Below are 18869 nucleotides of genomic sequence, written 5' to 3'. Positions count from 1 at the left end.
CTTTCATGAAGAATCTTTATTCACATTATATTTCACTCATTCCAACAATGATTCGGCCCTAATCTTCCATTGCGCCATTAGAGAAATAACATATTCTATTAAGTGATAAAAGTATCCAGCGATTATCTTCATTCGATGAAAATGCTTACGGAGTATTTCTGAACATCTTTCAATTATCTCGGTGATAAATAACTCGTCCATTTCGCAATCCTCATTCTCAAGAACATTTGTTGAACTCTTGTTTCATCCAATACAATTTCTTTTATCACTCGTTTTTGAAGAACAATTCTTCAGTCGTTATGTCCAGTTGGCGTTTTTGAAAAATTGATCCCAATTTTTCAAGTGATGAAGATAAGGAGGCAGGCGCTTCAAGTCGATCGAAGAAATTGATAAATACTTTTCAACGTTGTCGGGAAAGAAAGATGAATGAAAAAAAACGAAAATAACATTTTATTGAAAAGGAATTTGTTGAAGCAGGATCTTCAATATATTTGTGTGTGTAACAAAGAGATGAAGACAAACAGCGAGTAGTTTGTTAACTGACTACTGGCTTTAGACATTTTAGTGAACTTTGTGAACTTGTTAATATTAAAAATAGTTCTATAAAATTTATCATAAAAAAAATAAACCATTTTCTGATCCTGTTTCGTTCTGGATGAATTGTTGTATTTCCTTGATGTCAAGTTTTCTACGTGCGTTCTGATTGCATACGTTCAATTTTGATTTGTTCCATAAATACTTGAGAAAAGCGTTAAAATTTTTCGTCGCACGATTCTATTTCACCTTCATCACAGCAAAATACAACTTTTTCACCAATTAGTATTTATTTCAATTTTTTGTCCAACATTGAAATGCTGACTTGTCCTGACGGGCATGACCGTCACTGACGATCTAAAATTCCTTATTTGACAATTCGTCAGTATCCCATAGAAACTTTTTTTAAAATAAGCGATATTAACGACGATTATTGATTTTCTTGTGCAAATAATGAACAAAAAAATGAGATATATTATAATATAATATTTTTTTATGCTTTTACGAAATATTTTAACTTTTAAAAAAAAAAATCACTGACGTGAATATGGGTGAAAATTTTTGAAAAATCACCACAGATCAAAAAATTCAATCCATTATTATTAATTAAAAAAAAAATATTTCCAAGTTCAGCCTTCAAAAGTGAAAATTCGTAGAACAAACAAAATATACAAACAATAGAATCATGTTTATCGCTAATTTGAACAGCTTGTTTTTTATTGTATTTTCGGATCAGAACAAATTCAATATTTATTGAAATTGACACATGCAAGAAGAGATAGATTTTCGTAGAATAACTGTCCGTTATTCTTTTAAAAAAACAAAGTGAAATTTCGGAACGTGGTAATTTAAGAATGTTTCAGTTAATTTTAATTTGAAACATTCTCATTTTGTATATTTCAGATGGCTTGATTTTTTTTTGTCGTTCATCATTTGCTTTCACTATTTATTTATATTGCAGATAAGCAAACTGTTATGATGGATTCAAGAATTTTTCACCAATAGCCTGCATCCCAAACATGAAAATATGCAACAACAATTAACTGAAGAGTTCGAATTCATTATCTTCTTCTTCATCCTACTCATCCTCAATTTTTTTTTAAGAATGGAATTTGTGAAGGTTATTTGAGTGGAAGCAGAATTGGGTTTTGGCTGTTAAATAATTATTTTGAGGAAGCAAAAAGGAAACGAAGACGAGACAGATGGGTTTTGTTGGCAAAACGGAGAAATAATTGAAGAAGAAGAAGAAAGTTTGTGAAGAATGATCATTATAAAAAGAATATGTTTGCTTGTTATGATTATTTTTAATTTCATCGTTTGTTATTATTTTTGTTGAAACTGGAATCTTTGCAAGAGTGCACAATTTTGATGAATGAACAAGGAATATGGAAAAAGAGCATATTTGGCGCCTTTAAGAAATCTGGGGATTATGATTGGAGAGTGTTTGGTGGAATGAGAAGGAGCAAAAATTGAAGCGAATAGAAGAGCAGGCCTTTGATGGTTTTGGATGACGTGTCGGGCGAGTCTTGTTAAAAGCAAAAAGAGGGAAATAGAAGTTGATGAAATGACAAAAGAAGAAATTTGACAAATAATTTAGAAGAAAAATATGTTCATAAGAAATTTGAATGAAAGAGATGATATGAATGAAAAGAAAGAAAATATGAAAAATGAAAATAGAAATTTGAGGGGCGTTTGAAGGAAAGTCAAGAGAAAGGAAAAAAAGAAAGAAGAAGAAGAAGAATGAAAAGAAGAAGATGGAAAAGAGGCGATTGCGATGGAAATGATAACTCCGATGAAAATGAAGGAGAAGAAATGGAAGGATCATTCATGCCCGGTGCACACCCAAAGGACGGCAGCATATTGTTTGTTGCCAATTCTTTGCAATACAGAAGATGTTTGTTCTGTGCCGAAGAAGCAGATGCTGCTGATGCATGACAACACATTGACTCCTTTCCCCCTCCTTCGCTCTGTTGTGCCATCGGATTGCGAAGCAGCTGCATACGCTTCCCGTTCCCCAGCAGCACCCCCAAAGCAGATTGGTCGTCCCATCTCGTTCGCTCTGCAGCTGCCTCCCCACGAGCTGCACCAGCATCAACACTTCGATTCATTCCTGTCCCCTCTGAGACCCACGAAAGCACATGCACCTGATCATCCAGCACCGGCTAATCGTCTTCACAAATACGCTGTTCTGTGACAGGAATAAAGGAGATCTGTAGTTGGCAGCTTCTCAAAAATCTGAATGAATCAGATACAGTGTGAAAAAGCCATTGCGCTGGCCTGCCTCCAGCACAAAGCAAACGACCGCACACAGCGCAGCGGCTGCAGGTTCTCATCACCAAAGATCTGAAGCGACAATGCCTGTGGTATCTGTGGATAACACACAGAGAGAAGAGGCTCAATCTCAGAATATGAGATGCCTCAACTTGTCACGCCCGATAACGAAGGTGAAGACGAAGAAATCGATGCATTTTCTTAACATTTGGTATCATGCAGAACCTTTACTCCTCTTTCCGCTTCGCTGCTTCTTCCAGATAGAAGTTCTGCAAAAACACTAGAAACATAGATAGCTCTTCCTCACCTTTTTCCTACGGCAGCATGCAAAACAACATCGAATAGAAGTACTTGAAGAACGGCAGCGCGTTTACCGTGAACTCCTCCTGCACAAACTTCCCTAACAGGCACACCTCCACAAAGTCCTTCCAGAACAGCTCCATTCCGTAGACAATCGTCCACAAGTCCACCTCACTCTTCTTCTGAGCTGCGCACTTCCCTATGCACATGCATGCAAAGTTCTCAAACTCCTGACTTGGAATCTCAACTCTTGCAAAGGTCAGCTGCGATCTTGTCTCCGCATATTCTTCATGATCGTTGACAGCATCTGCATTAGCGAAGGTTGTTGCACCTTCTTATGTGGAGTCAGCAGCAGCTGCACGGGAACTTCTAACAATGCATTCATTTTCTTCTGCTCCAGCTTCTTTAAAACGCAAACTCCATCTGCTGCTTTGCAATAACATTCATGAAAAGCACCTTCTGCACGCTTGTAGCCTGCTCCTGCATTATGACAGAGCAATCAGCATCTTCGTTTCCTTCTGCATTTTGCTAATCTTCGACCGTTCAGTTGCATCAGCTCTTCCACAGCCACAAACACTCTTTCACTCACCGATGTTTGCTCCTCCCACAACACTCACCTTGTTTCCAACTGCCACAACAACCTCATTCCAACTGATGTCCTGCCCAAGCAAAAAAACTATTCCATTCCCGATGTTCGCTGCAAACTTCTCGTTGAACCTTGAACACAGATCAAACAGCAGAATTAATGAAAACGAAGACGTAACCTTCCCGCGACATATAAAAGCTAGAAAGATGGAATGGAAAGCGGAAACCACAAGTTCTCCAGCTTAATCTCGCTTTCACCACTCACCTGCACTCCCAGCTTTATTCAGCGCTTATTCACCTTCTCAGTCCCTTCATCCATTCGCTCCTCTTTCTCCTTCATCACTGACAGCTACTCATGCAGCTCCTTCACCACTGCCTTGAACTTCAAGCTTTGTCACAAAATCTTCATCTTTTTCATCCGGACTGTTTCATCCTTCTCAAGCAGATGCTCTCCCCGCCCGCTCATCTGCTTCAATATCCTCTCATTTCATCGGAACTTTTGCAGCAGCGTGAAAAATTCCGAATACATTTTCTCCTTCCTCCGGTACTGCAAGTGCAATTGCTGCAGACTTCAAAACTTCACAATCCATTCCCGGCCCCTCCACCTCCAGCACCTTCACCTCCTCCTCTCCTCCACTTCATTCACTGCAGCCCTTCACACCATCACTTCATCAATTAATTTCGCATCTGCAAGCCTTTATTGCAGTGGTTGTGACATCAGCCGCCCCTTTACATATAGCATCAGCGATGTAGCAAACTGACAATAAATTGAAGAATGATCATTATCATTCACCCCGCAAAGATCCGCTTGCTCCATAACTACGTGCCTGCCGTCACTGCAAGCGACAGAAACAGTGTAACTGGAGTACCAAAAAGCATTGCAGAAAGCGCACAATATAACCCCTCTGCGTCTGAAGCACTCTCAGAAACAGCTTCTTGTGTTTGCATCCACTTCAGCTGCATCAGACACCACAATCCTCTGTTGTCTCTCGATGCTGTTGATCGATGCTACCGATGTGAATACCAATGTCGCTGAGGCATCCGAAGTGTCAACCGCAGGAGCAGATGATTATCCTGATAAATTCACAAACACATCAACCACCTTGATCTCTCCGCTTCTTCGCCTTCATAATGACAAAGCTGATCTGTGAGCTGAACGTATTGAAGAAGATGAGAAAAGAGAAAAAAAACGAAGAAGTCAACAGCTATATGAATGATAAGAGATGAAAAAACTAATAATTCATTCACACTTCCTTTTCTGTATTTATCTTTAAGATAAATAATAATTTTTGTATCATATAAAAATTCTTTTTAGTTTTTGCTGAAATGAACAACAATCTTCCAATGCTTTTCAATAAATATGTTAATGAGTTCTTTTAAATTATTATTGTGTATTTTGGGATTCATTGAAAGTGAAAAAGTCGAAAAAGTGTTAAGTCAAACTTTATAAAATCTCCGGATATAAAGCTAATATAAAATTAATACATTCACAAATTAGATATTATTAATAATGATTGTTATAACTCAAATGTTATATAAGTGAAACTCGTTTCATTGAAAAAGTTTCAAAGGAAAATTTAAGTTGAATACGTTGTAGGTTAATAACACGAAAAAATACGATTGAACTTAAGTTTTTGTATTTATCAGTTAGTGTTAACAAAGAATTTTGTAAATAATAAAACGTCAAACTCTTCCAAAGAGAAAAAAAGAGTGCAAAAATTATTTCTGAATAAATAAAGGTTAACAAAAATGAAATTCTGATTTTTTGTGGGAAAGATCAGGCTAAAAAAGAGTGATTTTTCAAAAATTTTCACCCATAATAATAATAACATCCAGCTTTTTGATATCTTTTTTTTCTCTTCCCCAAATGAAGATTTTTTATCTCATTCATTCACTCCTGCTCTTCTTCTTTCTTTCTTTCTCCTTTTCTTTCTTTTCTATCTCTAATTTTTCATCTTTCTCTTCCATTTTTCCTTTTTCTTCATCTCTTCAATGTGACACAAGTGCTGCTTCTTCCTTTCTCCTTTCTCCTTCTCTTTCTATTTCGACTCCAACGTACACAATTCATCCTTCATCCGTTCCTTCCATTCCTTCTTCAACATTCAACACAACATGAAGAAGCATGAAAACCTGGGTCTCCATAAAAGATATGAGGAAGCAAAGAGAAGAAGAAGGGAAAAGGTGAAAAGCCATAATTCTTATCAACATCATTTCAGCACTTGCAGTTGACAGTTCTGACACCTCCGCGGTGGCGTCATCATACACGTCTGCAGGAGTGATGGATGACATCGAGAGGTGGCTGCGGATTGTGGTGCAATAGGCGGCTGGGGTGTATGAAAATCACAGATAGTCGTTCCTGATGGAGCAACAGACGCTGCTGGGATATGTTGTGGCGCGGCGGGCTGTGCTGTATGGGGGTGTTGTGTGCACACGATGTGGCGCTTTCAGCGATGCTTTCGGTTACGCTGGTGGCGCAGCTTCCGTCGCTTGCAGCATCGGTGGGCGCGAAGTCGGGGAGCAAGCGGATCTTTGTGTCAGCTGCATGAATACGTTCCCGTCGATCAACGATCTGTTTGACCCTTCAATGCAAATATGGCGATCGTTTCAGTTGAAATATTTGGTGGAGAAGTTGAAAGATGAAGTGATGGGGCGAGGGATTGCAGTGTGTGAAGTGGGGGAGATTGTGGAGAAAGGGTTGGATGCTGCGGGGCTGAGGATGGGGGATGTGGTTCTGTCTCCAGCAGCGATTGCTCTGGATGTGCTGGAGGAGCAGGAAGTGGCAGAGGAAGGAGAAAGGGGAGCAAAGAGGGAGGATAAAAGGGAGAAGAAGAGGGAAAAGAAGATGGAGGGAGAGAGGAAGGTGATGGGAATGAGGAAAAAGGCGGATATCCGACAGCACACAGAGAGTTTGTGGAGAGAATCAAAGAGAACAAGGGAAGCTGGAAGAAGCGATGGCTCTGCTGGTTGTGGAGGCGCTTGGGCTGAGTGGGTTGAGGTTTGTGAAGGCAGAGACTGAGGCGGAAAAATTGTATTCAGTGGAACCAGAAGTGTGCAGTTCTTCTCCATCCAATGGCATTCAACAGGAGAACAGAAGAGCAGCAGAAGAAGCAGCAGATGGGTCTTTGGGCATAACTTCAGATGGAAGTTCAGAGGGGGTGAGAAAAGATGTGGAACAGGTGGAAATGTCTGCGAATGGTTTGGGGATGAATGAGGAGTCAGGGAGAGAGGGTGGTTTGATTGATTTGGAGGAAGAAGAAGAAGAAAGAGATAATAAGGGATTGGAGAAAGACACACACAATAAAGCATTTCCGTATCCTCAAAAGCCAAAGATTCGCATTCATCAAAAGCAGTTAAAGAAGATGTCTGGGGATGAATTACATGACACATTTGGCGAGCCAGAAAAGTTGCCTGGGACATTTTGTGGGGAAGAAACGCTGCCTCTTCTGCAGCCATTGGGAGAACAGAGGGAAGAAGGCGGGGAAGGGAAGAGAGGAGCAGCAAAGCATCATCTTTTTTGTTACAATGATAACATTCGGAACAATGTGAAAGTGAATGAGAAAGAGAATAAGGATGATGCTCGTTCATCACAACCTCAATCTATATCACTTCAGATTCACATCATTCATCCGCTTCAAATTCATTGAATGTTGGGAGTCAGCCTCATTTTGAGCATCCAAGCAGCAATGCTTCTGTCACGATGCAACAAGAAGAATGCAAACAAATTCCTTTATCATCATCATCTTCTTCTTCTTCTTCATATTCCTCTTCACATATCATATATCAATCTGAATTCGAGTGATTGTGATTGTGATTGCAATTGTTTCTGTCTGATTACACACACAATTTGAGAGTGTCTCCCACACGCCGATTCTGTCGAAGATCCCCCTTTTGGAGCACTTGTAAAGGCTCTGATTGCTCTTGTGTGCAAATGCCTTCTCAGCCTCCACACTCTTCAGACACGCTACCTCTTCCTCCTCTTCCTCTTCCTCCTCTTCATCATCTTCGCTTTAATTTTCCTCAGCATTTTCATCACCATTATGGATATCGTCACTTTCTCCTCCATCAACATCATCTTCCTTCTCATCGTCATCTTCAATCACAGTCTGTTTCATGTCTCCATTCGGATGATTATCTTCATTTGACTCAGCCACATCAAAATGTTTGCTATCTGATGAGCAATGTTGATTTTTTTGGGAGAGTTGAGAAATGAAAAAGAAAATGGATCAAAATGAGATGAGAAAGAAAAAGGAGCAGAGAAATAGCAGAAGAGCAATTCAAATGTGAAGAAGGAAAAGAAGAAGAAGAATATTCAGAGAAGAGGAAGGAGAAGGAGAAAATTGGATTGATGGCTGATGATTGGACTGTGAAGGAGGAAAGGGAAAAGCAGAAACGGAAATATTGATTGTATTTCTTTGATGGGTTCAATTTCTCCGAAATCTTCATCTTCTTCCTTCTTCCTTCTTCCTTCTTTCTCGTCCAGTTTATCTCCAATTTCAACATCAAAACAAGCAAGATTATCTTCAATGCCTTCTTTTCTTCTTCTTTCTTCTTCTTCTTCTTCTTCTGTTTCTTGTTCTTCTTCACTGCTTTCTGCATCCTCGTCCGATTCATTCACTCAAACAATCCAGTCTTCCTCTGCCTTTGGACTGTATTACACATATTTCACTTCTTCTTCTTTGCCTTCTTCTTCGTCTTCTTCGTTGTGATCTTAATCTTTTTCTCCTTCGTTTCCGCCTTTTTTTCTTCCTTTTTGGTGTTCTTCAACTTCTGCATTGTTTTTGCAATATTCATCTCACTTCCTTCTCGATCGGCAATTGACCTTCTGATGCATTCATTCATCCAAATCAGCAGAGATGCTAAATTTAACAGAAAATTGCTTCATTTTCTTCCCTTCATCTCGACTGATCAATTGTTGAGCGCATCTTATTTCATTTTTCATTCATTATTCTCATGATGAAAAAAGGCTTTTTGGACGAATTGATTTCATTTCATTGTATCTTCTTCTTCAGCACCATCTTCAATAAGTGAAAAATATATGTTGTGATTTCCATTTCATTCAAATTCTCATCAAATTCAGTACCAGACTTTGTCTTTCATTCTTACTCAGAAAGACGAAAGAAATATTTATTCAAATAATGAATATCAGCAGAAATTATGAGACAACGAAATGGAAGTAACTTTTTGCAGAGAATAGACTATCATCAGGCATTCAACAGAAAACGGAGATCGAATCTGACTTTTTTTATTTTTATGATCAAGCATCTGAAGTGAAAAGGAAATGGTATTGAAGCAATTCATTTATGAAATGGATGTGTTCCTAAATAGTCTTCTGCAGATTACACAGATACGAAACAGGAGCAAATTGTTGAAAATGAAAAGAAAAGGAAAATTTAGAACATGCTGATATGCTTGAAGAAATCATATTTGAAGAGATGAAAGCGATGAATCTTTTTTCTTGAGCTCAATTCATATTTGATGAAAAGGAGAAAATAGAGGAAGAAATGACGAAGAAATGGTTTTATATGAGCGGAGATTAAAGATAGATTGAAAAAAATAAACTTCTGGTGAAAAGAAGATGATAGGTGTAGGATATTTCTCTGATATGAAAAAATGCTCAAAATTAATAAATGGAAGAATTTATATGAGAATCAGATAAAGTTTATCATTTCCAGTGATTTTTGTGTCAACCGCGCTGAAAGAGAGTGTTTGAAGAGGAACAAATGTTGAGGTGAGGAGGGTGATGGAGGCGTCTTGGAGGAGGGAAATGAAGCCAGTGAGGGCATACTCGATGGTGGCGCATGGGGTCTGTTGGGGTCTGCCACAGGCATCAGCATCAGTTCCATTGCTGGCAACGATTTTGTTCTGGGCAACGAGGGGGAGCCAGCCATTGAATACAGGGTTATCATCTTGTCCATTATTATACACTCTTTTTGCCGGGATTGTTGAACCACAATTTTCAAACGGAGATTGAGTGATGGCATTGCCACTGAAGAATGCATCATTCCCTCTGCCATTTTTGGCAGTGTTTCCATCGAAGAAACAGAATGTGATGAATTTTATTCCATTCATCCAAGTGAAGGTTGCATCCAAATAAATACCAGCTCCGCCGCGTGTAGATGAAGTTGATGTCAATTCATTATTTACAAATTGGCAATCATCAACCAAAAACTGAATTGGTTTGTTGCTTGGAGGCCAATTAAATGTTAGAGAGCCAGCAGCATCACCACCTGAGTTTGAAATGCACTTGCATTTAGATAACAGGAATTGACAAGTTGAAGTCACATTATTGAGCCAGAAATACCAACCAGTTCCAACCGTACCATTTATTTTACAACCTTCAACTCTGTTATCAGAAAATGAATAAGCAGAAGATGATTGTCTTCCATCAATGCAAATTGCACCTCCGCGAGTGGCAGAACAGTTTGTGAAATTAGACTTAACGATGTTCACATTTGACAAATATAAACTGTATAATGCACCACCAGCATAATCACCTGTGATCGAACAATTGTTGAATGAACAAGAAGTGATGGTGAGGTTGGCATTTGTGCAGTTGACTTTAAGAGCACCACCATAATCATTTTGTCCATTTGAATCATTCCATTCACACCATTCAAATTTATGGCTGTTAACATCAAACGAAGACAATCTTCCGGGTGATTTTCTTTGAGTTTCAGTTCCAATATGAACGATAGGTGCATTTGATGAAGAGCGTGTTTGGTGGAGGAAAGAGGTGTTGAAGGCAGAGAGAGAAGCGGATGGGCTGTTGAGGGAAGGGAGGATGGTTCCATCGATGGGGTTGTGAGTGTGTATGAAGATAGATGAGTGGATGGAGAGGGACGAGTGAAGAGAGAATGAGGGAATTGAATTGGTGTTGGTGTTGGCGGAAGTTGAAGAGAGAGAAGAGGAAGAAGTGGTTGAGATGAAAGGATTGAGTGAGTGTGAAGGAAGGGATGGAAGAGATGGATGGGATTGTGGAGATGAGATGTTGGAGAAGATGGTGTTTGAGAGATGGAGATTGAGGTGGATTTGGAGGTGAGGATGGGATTGGTGATAGATATGGAGAGGGGATGGAGAAGAGGAAATCGAAGGGGAAGAAAAAGAAGAGGATGAGAAAGATGAAGGAGAAGGATGAGGATGAGAAAGATGAAGGAGAAGGGGAAAGAGAAGGGGATGGAGAAGGGGATGGGGAAGAGAGGGAAGAAGGAGAAAAAAGGAAGGGCTGGATGAGGGAGATGAAGGAGGAGAAAGAGGAGTGGGAGATGGAGAAGGAGGCAGGGATTGGGGAGTGGGCATTATGGAGGAGATTGTTTGGGGTGGAGAAGAGGGGGAAGGAGAAGATGGAAGGTTGGTGGGTGGTGAGAAAGATGTTTGTGAGGGCGAGGGAGGCATGGGCAGAGAGGAAGAGGGGGCATTGGTGGTGGTGGTGGTTGTTGAGGGAAGGTGGGTGGATGGTGCAAGAGGAGGAGAAGATTGTGAAAGCAAATAATGCTTTCTAGTGATAAAGAATGCGAAATCAACAAGAAGGATTACGCTGAGGAAGCTTATTCATAAATAGGTGTTGATGAGTGTGAAAATTTGTTAAAGAACAACATATGCAAGTTAAATGTTAAACTTGAACATATAAAACTAATTCTTTCTCTTTCTTCAAATTTCTGTCACTCTTTTTATCTTTCCATAATATAATATTTATTTTGAAACGACGAATTCACAATAAATCTTTAGCAAAAGCAATTGCTTTTGAAGTTAAATTTTTGTCAATTCTAATAATTACTATCAATTCCTTGCTCACTTTTTCTAAACTCAAATTTTATTAAATTTAGTGAAAAACTCATTAAGTTATATTCATTATTTTCAAATAAATTTATATGAAAAAAGCTGTTTGTGTTCATGCATGTGTTTTTGTTACTATTTCTCGAAACTTCGATAAATAACAATTTTTGAACAACAAAAAAATAGAAAGAGATATCTTTCAATTCATATTTGTTCGTTATATATAGAAATTGCTTAAACGAAGCAAAAACATTTGAAAACAATTCTGAAATGTAATTTTTCGAAAAGTTAGACAAAATTGCTAAGACTGTTTCCTAAATAGTTTCTTGAAAATAAATATAATTCAATGTGCTCTGATAGAGATAACTTCTTTGAAAATAGTATCTCCTTGCTGAAAAAAACATCAATAAAAAATCATATTTCAAGAAAAAAGTATTATTTATTTTGCGATCATTAATAATTATTGAAAATTACTATCACTTTTTATTTTTTACAAATATTTAGAAAAAATACAGATTTTTGTTTTAACATCTTGGTTTTTATTGATTAAATATGTTGTTTCGTAATTCTCATGCATCCGAAAAAAAACAATGAAAAATAATTATTTCAAAAATAATCACCCTTATCGAAAAGCCCTTCCTGCACATCTTCTGCTCATTCTGTCTCCGCTTCTTTAGGTTGCCTGTTCTTCAAAGGGAGATATGATGTTGTTTGAAGAATTTGAGCTTCATAACATCAACTCTTCTTTGAACAAGGCACTTCAGCAATCCTGATCTCTTTTTATCTCTTTTCCTTCCCTATTTCTGACACTTCTCTTTTATCTGCCTTTCTAGCTCTCAGTTTGGGGGAATTGTTGTAACTATCATATCTGTCAATTTCTGCAACATCTTCTCTTTTTACGAATGCTTATCCAGCATTATGTCTTCCTCTTCTCCGTAATTGTTATCCTTCTCTGTTTCGTCTGCAGTGATTATATGAAGCAGAAGAAGATATGTGAGAAGGGAATAGTGCAGCAAATGATGAATTACAACTGGAGCTTAAGCTGGAACTGGAGGATCAACGTGGCTAAAGTGAATCGTAAGAAAAGTTCGAAAAGACTGGATTGTTACAGATGGAGAAGAAAAGGAAAAATAAAGAGTGAAATTTTGGACTCGAAAAAGATATTTATTTATTCTCTTATAACAGTATCATTGACAGATACGAGCTTTCATTATTGTTTTATCACACTTTTTTGAAACCATATGGGTGATTATTTTTGAAATCATAACTTTTTTCGGGGTGTTTGTTTAACTAACGTTGTTTCCCTTTGCAAAGAGATTATGTATTCGAATACTGAATTTATCAAATCTGTTTTGAAAACAAATGCCAAAAACTGAAATAAAGATGATTATGTCATTTGAAAGTCTTTTCATTTCTTTGTGTCCTTTTTTTGATGTTCAAGAAAATTTTTCCAATCGAATATTTTGCAACAAAAAATATGATTTCGAAAATAATCACCCATAATATGGGTGATTTTTTTTGATATCATAAAAATTTCCGACGTTTGATCAAAAAATTTTTTCATTAAGGGTTGCTTTAAAAAGAATAATAAAAGTGATGATCATGCAAAAATATTGCTTTGTAAATAGTTGTTATTATATATTTTTAGATTTTAATTCATTTCAAATTGTTTTTATTTCAAATTCGTGAAAGAATTAAAAAATTCATAAAAGAAAATATCGAAAATTCAATTAACAGAACAAAACTTCAGTCTGCTGGTTTAAAAACATGACAAAAATATTAATAATACATGTTCGATCAAGTTCTTAAATAAAGAATTGTCAAATAATGTTATTGAAAAAGAATAGAATATTGTAAGTTGAAATCGACAAATATTAAATGAATCCAATCAATTTTCAAGTATTTCTTCATCTGATTCGCTAATCGTCCTTTCCAGAAGTCATTTTCCCATTAAATGCATCGATTTCTTGCTCTTCTGAAAAATGTGAAATTTATGTATTTTCTTCAATTTCATCTTTCTCATTGAAAAATATTATTGTTTCTCGTCTGAAAATATCATCTCCAAATTCCTTCCCAATCCCTTCATCCTGGGCACCTTCCATATGGATTCGCTCTCCCAACTCGATGGTCATCCTGAACAACGAGACATCCCGCTTTCATTCATTTTCATTCATTTCCGCCTGCTGCTCTGAAAACAAAACAAAATTCATCAACAGGCAAATACTCATATAAACATAAATAAAAAACCAACCTTCTCTTCAACTTTATTTTTTTCAATTCACACTCATCTCCACAGATATTATCATTTAAAAAACTCTTATTTAAGCATCAGTTTTTGAGTTGCTGAATACAGCATAGAATACATCTCCACAAAATGCATCGAACATTTCACTGGAGGGTCTTCTCAGCCCGTACACATTGTGGTGGATGTCCAGAGGGGTTTTTTCTGTTTTTGGCATGATCATCTCCTTTAATAATATTCTCAACCACCCAAAACAGTATTTGATGTTTATCTCATCAACACCAGGCATATGAGAAATATGGTGCATACAAGTGATGGAAGAGAATTATTTGTGGCAGGGGGTAGGAGTTGAGTATGTTTTTGAATGCTAATGTTTCAAGAGGGGTTTTGAAAGGAAGAAATTCTAAGACAAAGGGGTGGGGAAGAGTAGGTGGAGATTTGGAGGTGGAAATGTGGTAAATATATAGAGAAGTGGCTGAGGACGATGAAGGAGGGCTTGTTGTTGATTGGAGATATGGAATTTGAAAAAAGGAAAAGAGAGCAAAAGTGGATGAGAGGAGGAAAATTGAAAAGTGTTCAAATGGAAGAGGGGTATTTTCTGAGAAGAGAATATTTTTTTGGAAGAGATAGAGAAAGGTGAAAGAAAAGGAAGAGATTGATATTTTTCAGAGAATCGTGAGAGCTGAATGGAAGAGGAAAAATAGAAAAGAAAAGAAATTGAGAAATATCTTCATTTTATATTTTGAGGGGAAAGGAGAAAAAATTGCAAAAAGTTAGTGAATTGACTTGAAGAAATCCAACTTTATTGATTAATTGGAGATTGATTGCCAAATATTTAGAAATTTGTATTATTGTCTTCTTGTGAAGTCAACTTGCTTCATCCGATCTTGCATTTTGAGAAAACATCACATTGAACTCATATTTTTCTTCGGAAATATCGTTCGACTGATTTCACATCTTTCAATCACCTCGCCTTCTTCTTCTGCATCTTTTCATCCTCTCAACTTCTTTAACATCTTCTTTGTTGATCACTATCACATCCAGCCGGATCAGAACATCAACATTTTGATTCGTTTGTGCGAGTCATTTGGCAGAGCCACCAAATTGAACAAAAAATTGAATCATTCTGTTTCTATTTTCTCAACATCATCATATTCGTAACAAATGCATTCTGCAGCTTCGCTGAATATACATCTTAACAGTTTTCCTTTTTTGCAGCAGTACATTCCGCTCTGCTTCAGCACTTCGTACGGCTTCCGCGCTCCGGCTGTGCTGAACAGGGTGAATGAGGTGAATGTGCATAGCACGAGAAATGGCAACGGAAGGCGGAAGGAGCTTCAAGGCACATTGCGTTCATCAGCTCGCTTTATGACACCACCAAGAAGCGAAAAGAGAGAAGTTCAAGTTCAAATGGAAGAGGCAAAGAAGGCGGATTTCAGATGCAAATTGAGCGCAGAGCAGAGGAAAGGGAGGCAAAAGGAAGAGCCAAAGGCGAAGACGAAGTCGAAGGAGAAAGACGAGTTTTGCACAATGCAAATTAACGCTTTCGACACAAGACTCACGCAGACAGCTTACTCGCTCGACAGCACACTCCCATCTGCAAAGTTACAATTTGAAAACATCACGGTCTCTTCAACATTTGCCACCAATCTTTTTTTCTTCCTTTCCACACACACAATTATCTGCCATTTCTGTTCTTGTTGGAACTTCGCCAAAGCAATCCACTTCATCATCTCCTGCCACAGACTCCTCTTTACTCACGCAGAAGTCCTTCGACATGACTAGCCCTAGCTCTGCCTCTTTGTCAAATATGTCTTCTTCTTCCTCTTCTTCTTCTTCTATTTCTTCCTTCTCGCTGCCACCGCTTGTGACTGTGCCGATCTTTCGTGAAATTCTCGGGAAGTGCAGATTGAGCAATGCCGGTGTGTTTGCAAGCAGCAGCGTGTCAGCGACGAGGGATGTGTTTGAGCCACAGAGCATCCTTCTGAACAATGCTGCATTTGTAGCTAGCCAGGGGATTCGTGTGGGTGGGGAGAAGGAAGGGAAGGGAGAGAAGAAGGATGAGAAGAGGGATGCAAATGAGTTTGTGAGTGATAAAGATGAAAAGGGATCGTTGTATCTGACAGGAAAATGCATAGATAATGAGAAAAATGAAGAAGAAGAGGAGGAGGAAGAAGAGGAAGAAGAAGATGGATTTGGCAGAGATATTAGAAAGGCTCAGAAAGAAAGGGGCTCAAAAGAAAAAATAGAATGAGATAAAAGGAAGAAAAAGCACGTGTCAATTGAAATCACGCTTTGCTTAGCTTATCAGCCAGAAATAAAAAATCCAAGAAGTATTCAGCAGCAACTAATCGAAACGCGATCACTTTCTCACCGATTGCATCCACAAACAAATCATCATCATCATCTGCTTCTTCTTCTTCTTTTCTTCTTCTTCTTATTTTTCCTCCTCCTCCTCCTCTCTCTCTCTCTCTCCAATTAACCAACCTGCCAATCATCAAGCACAGCAAAGTGTGTTCGTTCAAAGTGAAGCGGCAGAATGTGATTGAGCTGTGTGCCAGTGTTGTTTACAGCGCTTTTTTGTCGATAGAAGTTCCATTTTAGCTGCGCTGTGCGTTTTCTATTGAACAGTTAATGGTCTGCGGCTTCGACGACATCCGCAGGCTGAGGGGACTAAACGCAATGACCCACATGGTGAACCAGAATGGTATGGAAAATTTGAATTTTTCTGTAAAATAAAATATATTTCATTCATTGTTTCATTTTTTTTTAATATGTATTTAGCTTTTCAAATGTTAATCTTAATCAAAATTTATTTGTTCACTCTCAAATGATGAATAGTTATGAAGGTGGAATAATAGCTATGATTTTACAATTGTCTTGAAGAGCAATAAAGATTATTTGCTGAATGATGCTGTTGCAAAGCAATTGATCAGATTCATGAGGTTTGTCAATAAATATTTATAGAGATTTTGTTCACAAGTTTTTATTTCTTTCTTCTTTTTGTTCAAATTCTTTTTCTTCTTCATTTTTACACCCACTTTTTCGCTAGTTCGTTTCATTACACAAAAATACGCAAATATATTCACATTAAGTTTACGATGGTCCCCTCTTGTCTCTTCTTCTCTTCATGTGACCAACAAGTTCGTCACCAACGGTGCAGTGTTCCACTCTGCATTCCTTCGCCACGGAATTCTCCAGACCATCCACCGCCTGCTGTATTCGCGTTGCGCCTGATACAGCAACAAGGCCTCCTCCATCCTTCTCTCGCCAACCAGCAAGTCGTTCAAGCTGTTTGCCAGCTCGCTCGACAAGGCGCTGTTTAACGAGCTGGTCGAGCTGGTGTACTCACCGCAGGCGATTGTGCGGCATAACGCGTCGGATATCATCGAGGCACTTGCAGAAGGAAAAGGGCTGGATGAAGAAGGAGATGGTGAGGGAAAACGGGATGGAGGATATGGTGGAAGGCCATGCAAGGGATATGAGGGAAGGGTGATGCATGAGGATGCGAAGGAGAAGAGAAACGAGAATAATAAAGAAGCGAACAACGAACCAACAGTCACGAAGGAAGAGCTGCTGCGTCGTTTGCTGAGCTGGGGCGTTGTGTTGAATCTTGTTGGCGTCCTGGCGTTGCCAACGGCAACTGACATAGCGAAAATAGGAGCTGCTGGTGCTTTGCTTAATCTGTATGCGCCTGTTGGGAAAAAGAGGAACAAGAGAAGATACGGAGGAGGAGGATGATGAAGAGAATGAAGAAAAGGAGAGTGTAACGAAAGAGATGAAGAAGAAGAAGAAGAATGGTGTTCATGTCCAGCTTCTCCTTGCACACAAGGTCATTCTCCCACGTTGTCTCGACTGCGTTCTTTCCTGTACTCACCTTTGCTGTAGATTCCATTGATTGTCTCAGTACTAATTCTATGCCAAACTGATCCAACCATTTCATGCTCCACCCACTGCCTGAAGAACGCACGCAGCTTCTCCACTTCAGTAGAAGGCAGCGCTAAACAGCCACATCACTACATATTCCAGCGAGTACAACAGAGCAGCCATATCTGAGTCACTGAGCGCTCTCCTCAATCTCAAAGGCAACTTTCTGGTTTCAGAATTGTATTTGAAAGAGAGAGAAATAAATTCCTCAACTATTGAAGCCTTTTCCTTCATTCCTTTTCTCTTCTTCTCCTCCTCACATCACTTGTGCAATTATCTTAATTCTCTCTGGTTGACTGTGCTTTCAGAACAACAAATAGAACAGAACTTATTGGCTTCTCAGAAAGCTTCGACGAAGCACAACCCAATCGATTCTATAAGCGAATATAGGTGAGAGCAGTGGAAAGGGAAGGTAAAGAAAAAACTGTTCAGAATGAGTCAAACATTCAAGGGAAGGAAGAACTGTGAATGCCATTGTTTAATTGCTGCTGATGCTGAGAGCAGAAGAGGGAAAAGCGTACAGATTTAAAGAAAAACTGAAGAAAAACAGTTTTGTCCCTCAAAATGGATAGCTCGTGGAGAAAAGAGACAGTTGCAATTGGGGGAGATGAGAGCGATGATGGAGAGAGAGTGAAATGAGGGGGAAGCAAAAACGAAAGAAAAGGATGATCAAGAGAAAGAGGAAGATGATGAAAAGAGGGAAGAAATAGAGTGAACAAAAGACGAATGATGATTGAGGAGAATTTAATGTTGATTTCTGCACATGAGTCGTAAGAGCAGGAACTTTTAAAAAGTTCGCAGCAAACAAAAGGAGTATTTTTAAATGAAGAATGAAAATGAAGGAAACGATGCGGTGTATTGAGAAGTGAGCTTTAACTGAATATGCATAAAGAATAAAAAGGGAAGTTTCAAGATTGAGTTAATAATTTTTATAAACTGCAGTTTCCTGAATAACACAATCTTCGTTTGCTGAATCTGTTGAGCTGATAAGCAGATTCGGAAATTTTTTGATGAGGTTTCAGGTTGATTAATGGAAAACTCATTTTTTTTCTTCGGAAAAATGATAATTCACAAATTTGTTGCATTTTTCAAAGTTCTTAAATTATTTTTTCCCCCTTTTATTAGCTTTGTTTCACAAATTGAGAATCTTTTTTTGTCTTTTTAAAGTGTTTTGTTGATTAAACTTCATTTAATTCTTGTTTACTTTTAATAAACTTGATCAATAAATCCTTTTTGC

The 18869-nt window shown here is 38.3% G+C and overlaps 6 protein-coding genes across 6 annotated transcripts; 5 read left to right on the top strand and 1 right to left on the bottom strand.

Annotated features, from left to right (window-relative positions):
- Positions 1-2308: 2308 nt before the first annotated feature.
- MONOS_14402 (uncharacterized protein) lies at positions 2309-2728 on the top strand (the record flags this gene model as incomplete). The annotated part of the gene is made up of 1 exon (XM_067867203.1): positions 2309-2728. The coding sequence occupies one exon, from the start codon at positions 2309-2311 to the stop codon at positions 2726-2728; it is 420 nt and encodes a 139-aa protein (XP_067732660.1).
- Positions 2729-3032: 304 nt separating this feature from the next.
- Positions 3033-3314, bottom strand: MONOS_14401 (uncharacterized protein; the record flags this gene model as incomplete). The annotated part of the gene is made up of 2 exons (XM_067867202.1): positions 3033-3119; positions 3180-3314. The coding sequence occupies 2 exons, from the start codon at positions 3312-3314 to the stop codon at positions 3033-3035; spliced, it is 222 nt and encodes a 73-aa protein (XP_067732659.1).
- Positions 3315-6049: 2735 nt separating this feature from the next.
- On the top strand, positions 6050-7334 carry MONOS_14400 (uncharacterized protein; the record flags this gene model as incomplete). Its single annotated transcript, XM_067867201.1, has 2 exons — positions 6050-6685; positions 6774-7334. The coding sequence occupies 2 exons, from the start codon at positions 6050-6052 to the stop codon at positions 7332-7334; spliced, it is 1197 nt and encodes a 398-aa protein (XP_067732658.1).
- Positions 7335-10760: 3426 nt separating this feature from the next.
- Positions 10761-11189, top strand: MONOS_14399 (uncharacterized protein; the record flags this gene model as incomplete). Its single annotated transcript, XM_067867198.1, has 1 exon — positions 10761-11189. One exon carries the CDS (start codon positions 10761-10763, stop codon positions 11187-11189), a length of 429 nt encoding a protein of 142 aa, XP_067732657.1.
- Positions 11190-14869: 3680 nt separating this feature from the next.
- MONOS_14398 (uncharacterized protein) lies at positions 14870-15959 on the top strand (the record flags this gene model as incomplete). Its single annotated transcript, XM_067867197.1, has 2 exons — positions 14870-15331; positions 15423-15959. 2 exons carry the CDS (start codon positions 14870-14872, stop codon positions 15957-15959), a joined length of 999 nt encoding a protein of 332 aa, XP_067732656.1.
- A 686-nt stretch (positions 15960-16645) lies between these two features.
- MONOS_14397 (uncharacterized protein) lies at positions 16646-17446 on the top strand (the record flags this gene model as incomplete). The annotated part of the gene is made up of 2 exons (XM_067867196.1): positions 16646-16650; positions 16948-17446. The coding sequence occupies 2 exons, from the start codon at positions 16646-16648 to the stop codon at positions 17444-17446; spliced, it is 504 nt and encodes a 167-aa protein (XP_067732655.1).
- Positions 17447-18869: the final 1423 nt, after the last annotated feature.

The sequence above is a fragment of the Monocercomonoides exilis genome (genome assembly GCF_001643675.1).
Source record: "Monocercomonoides exilis strain PA203 chromosome Unknown scaffold9-1957334, whole genome shotgun sequence".
NCBI lineage: Eukaryota > Preaxostyla > Oxymonadida > Polymastigidae > Monocercomonoides > Monocercomonoides exilis.
Note: the sequence above shows the minus strand (reverse complement) of the source record. Positions and strands in the feature narration are given on the sequence as shown.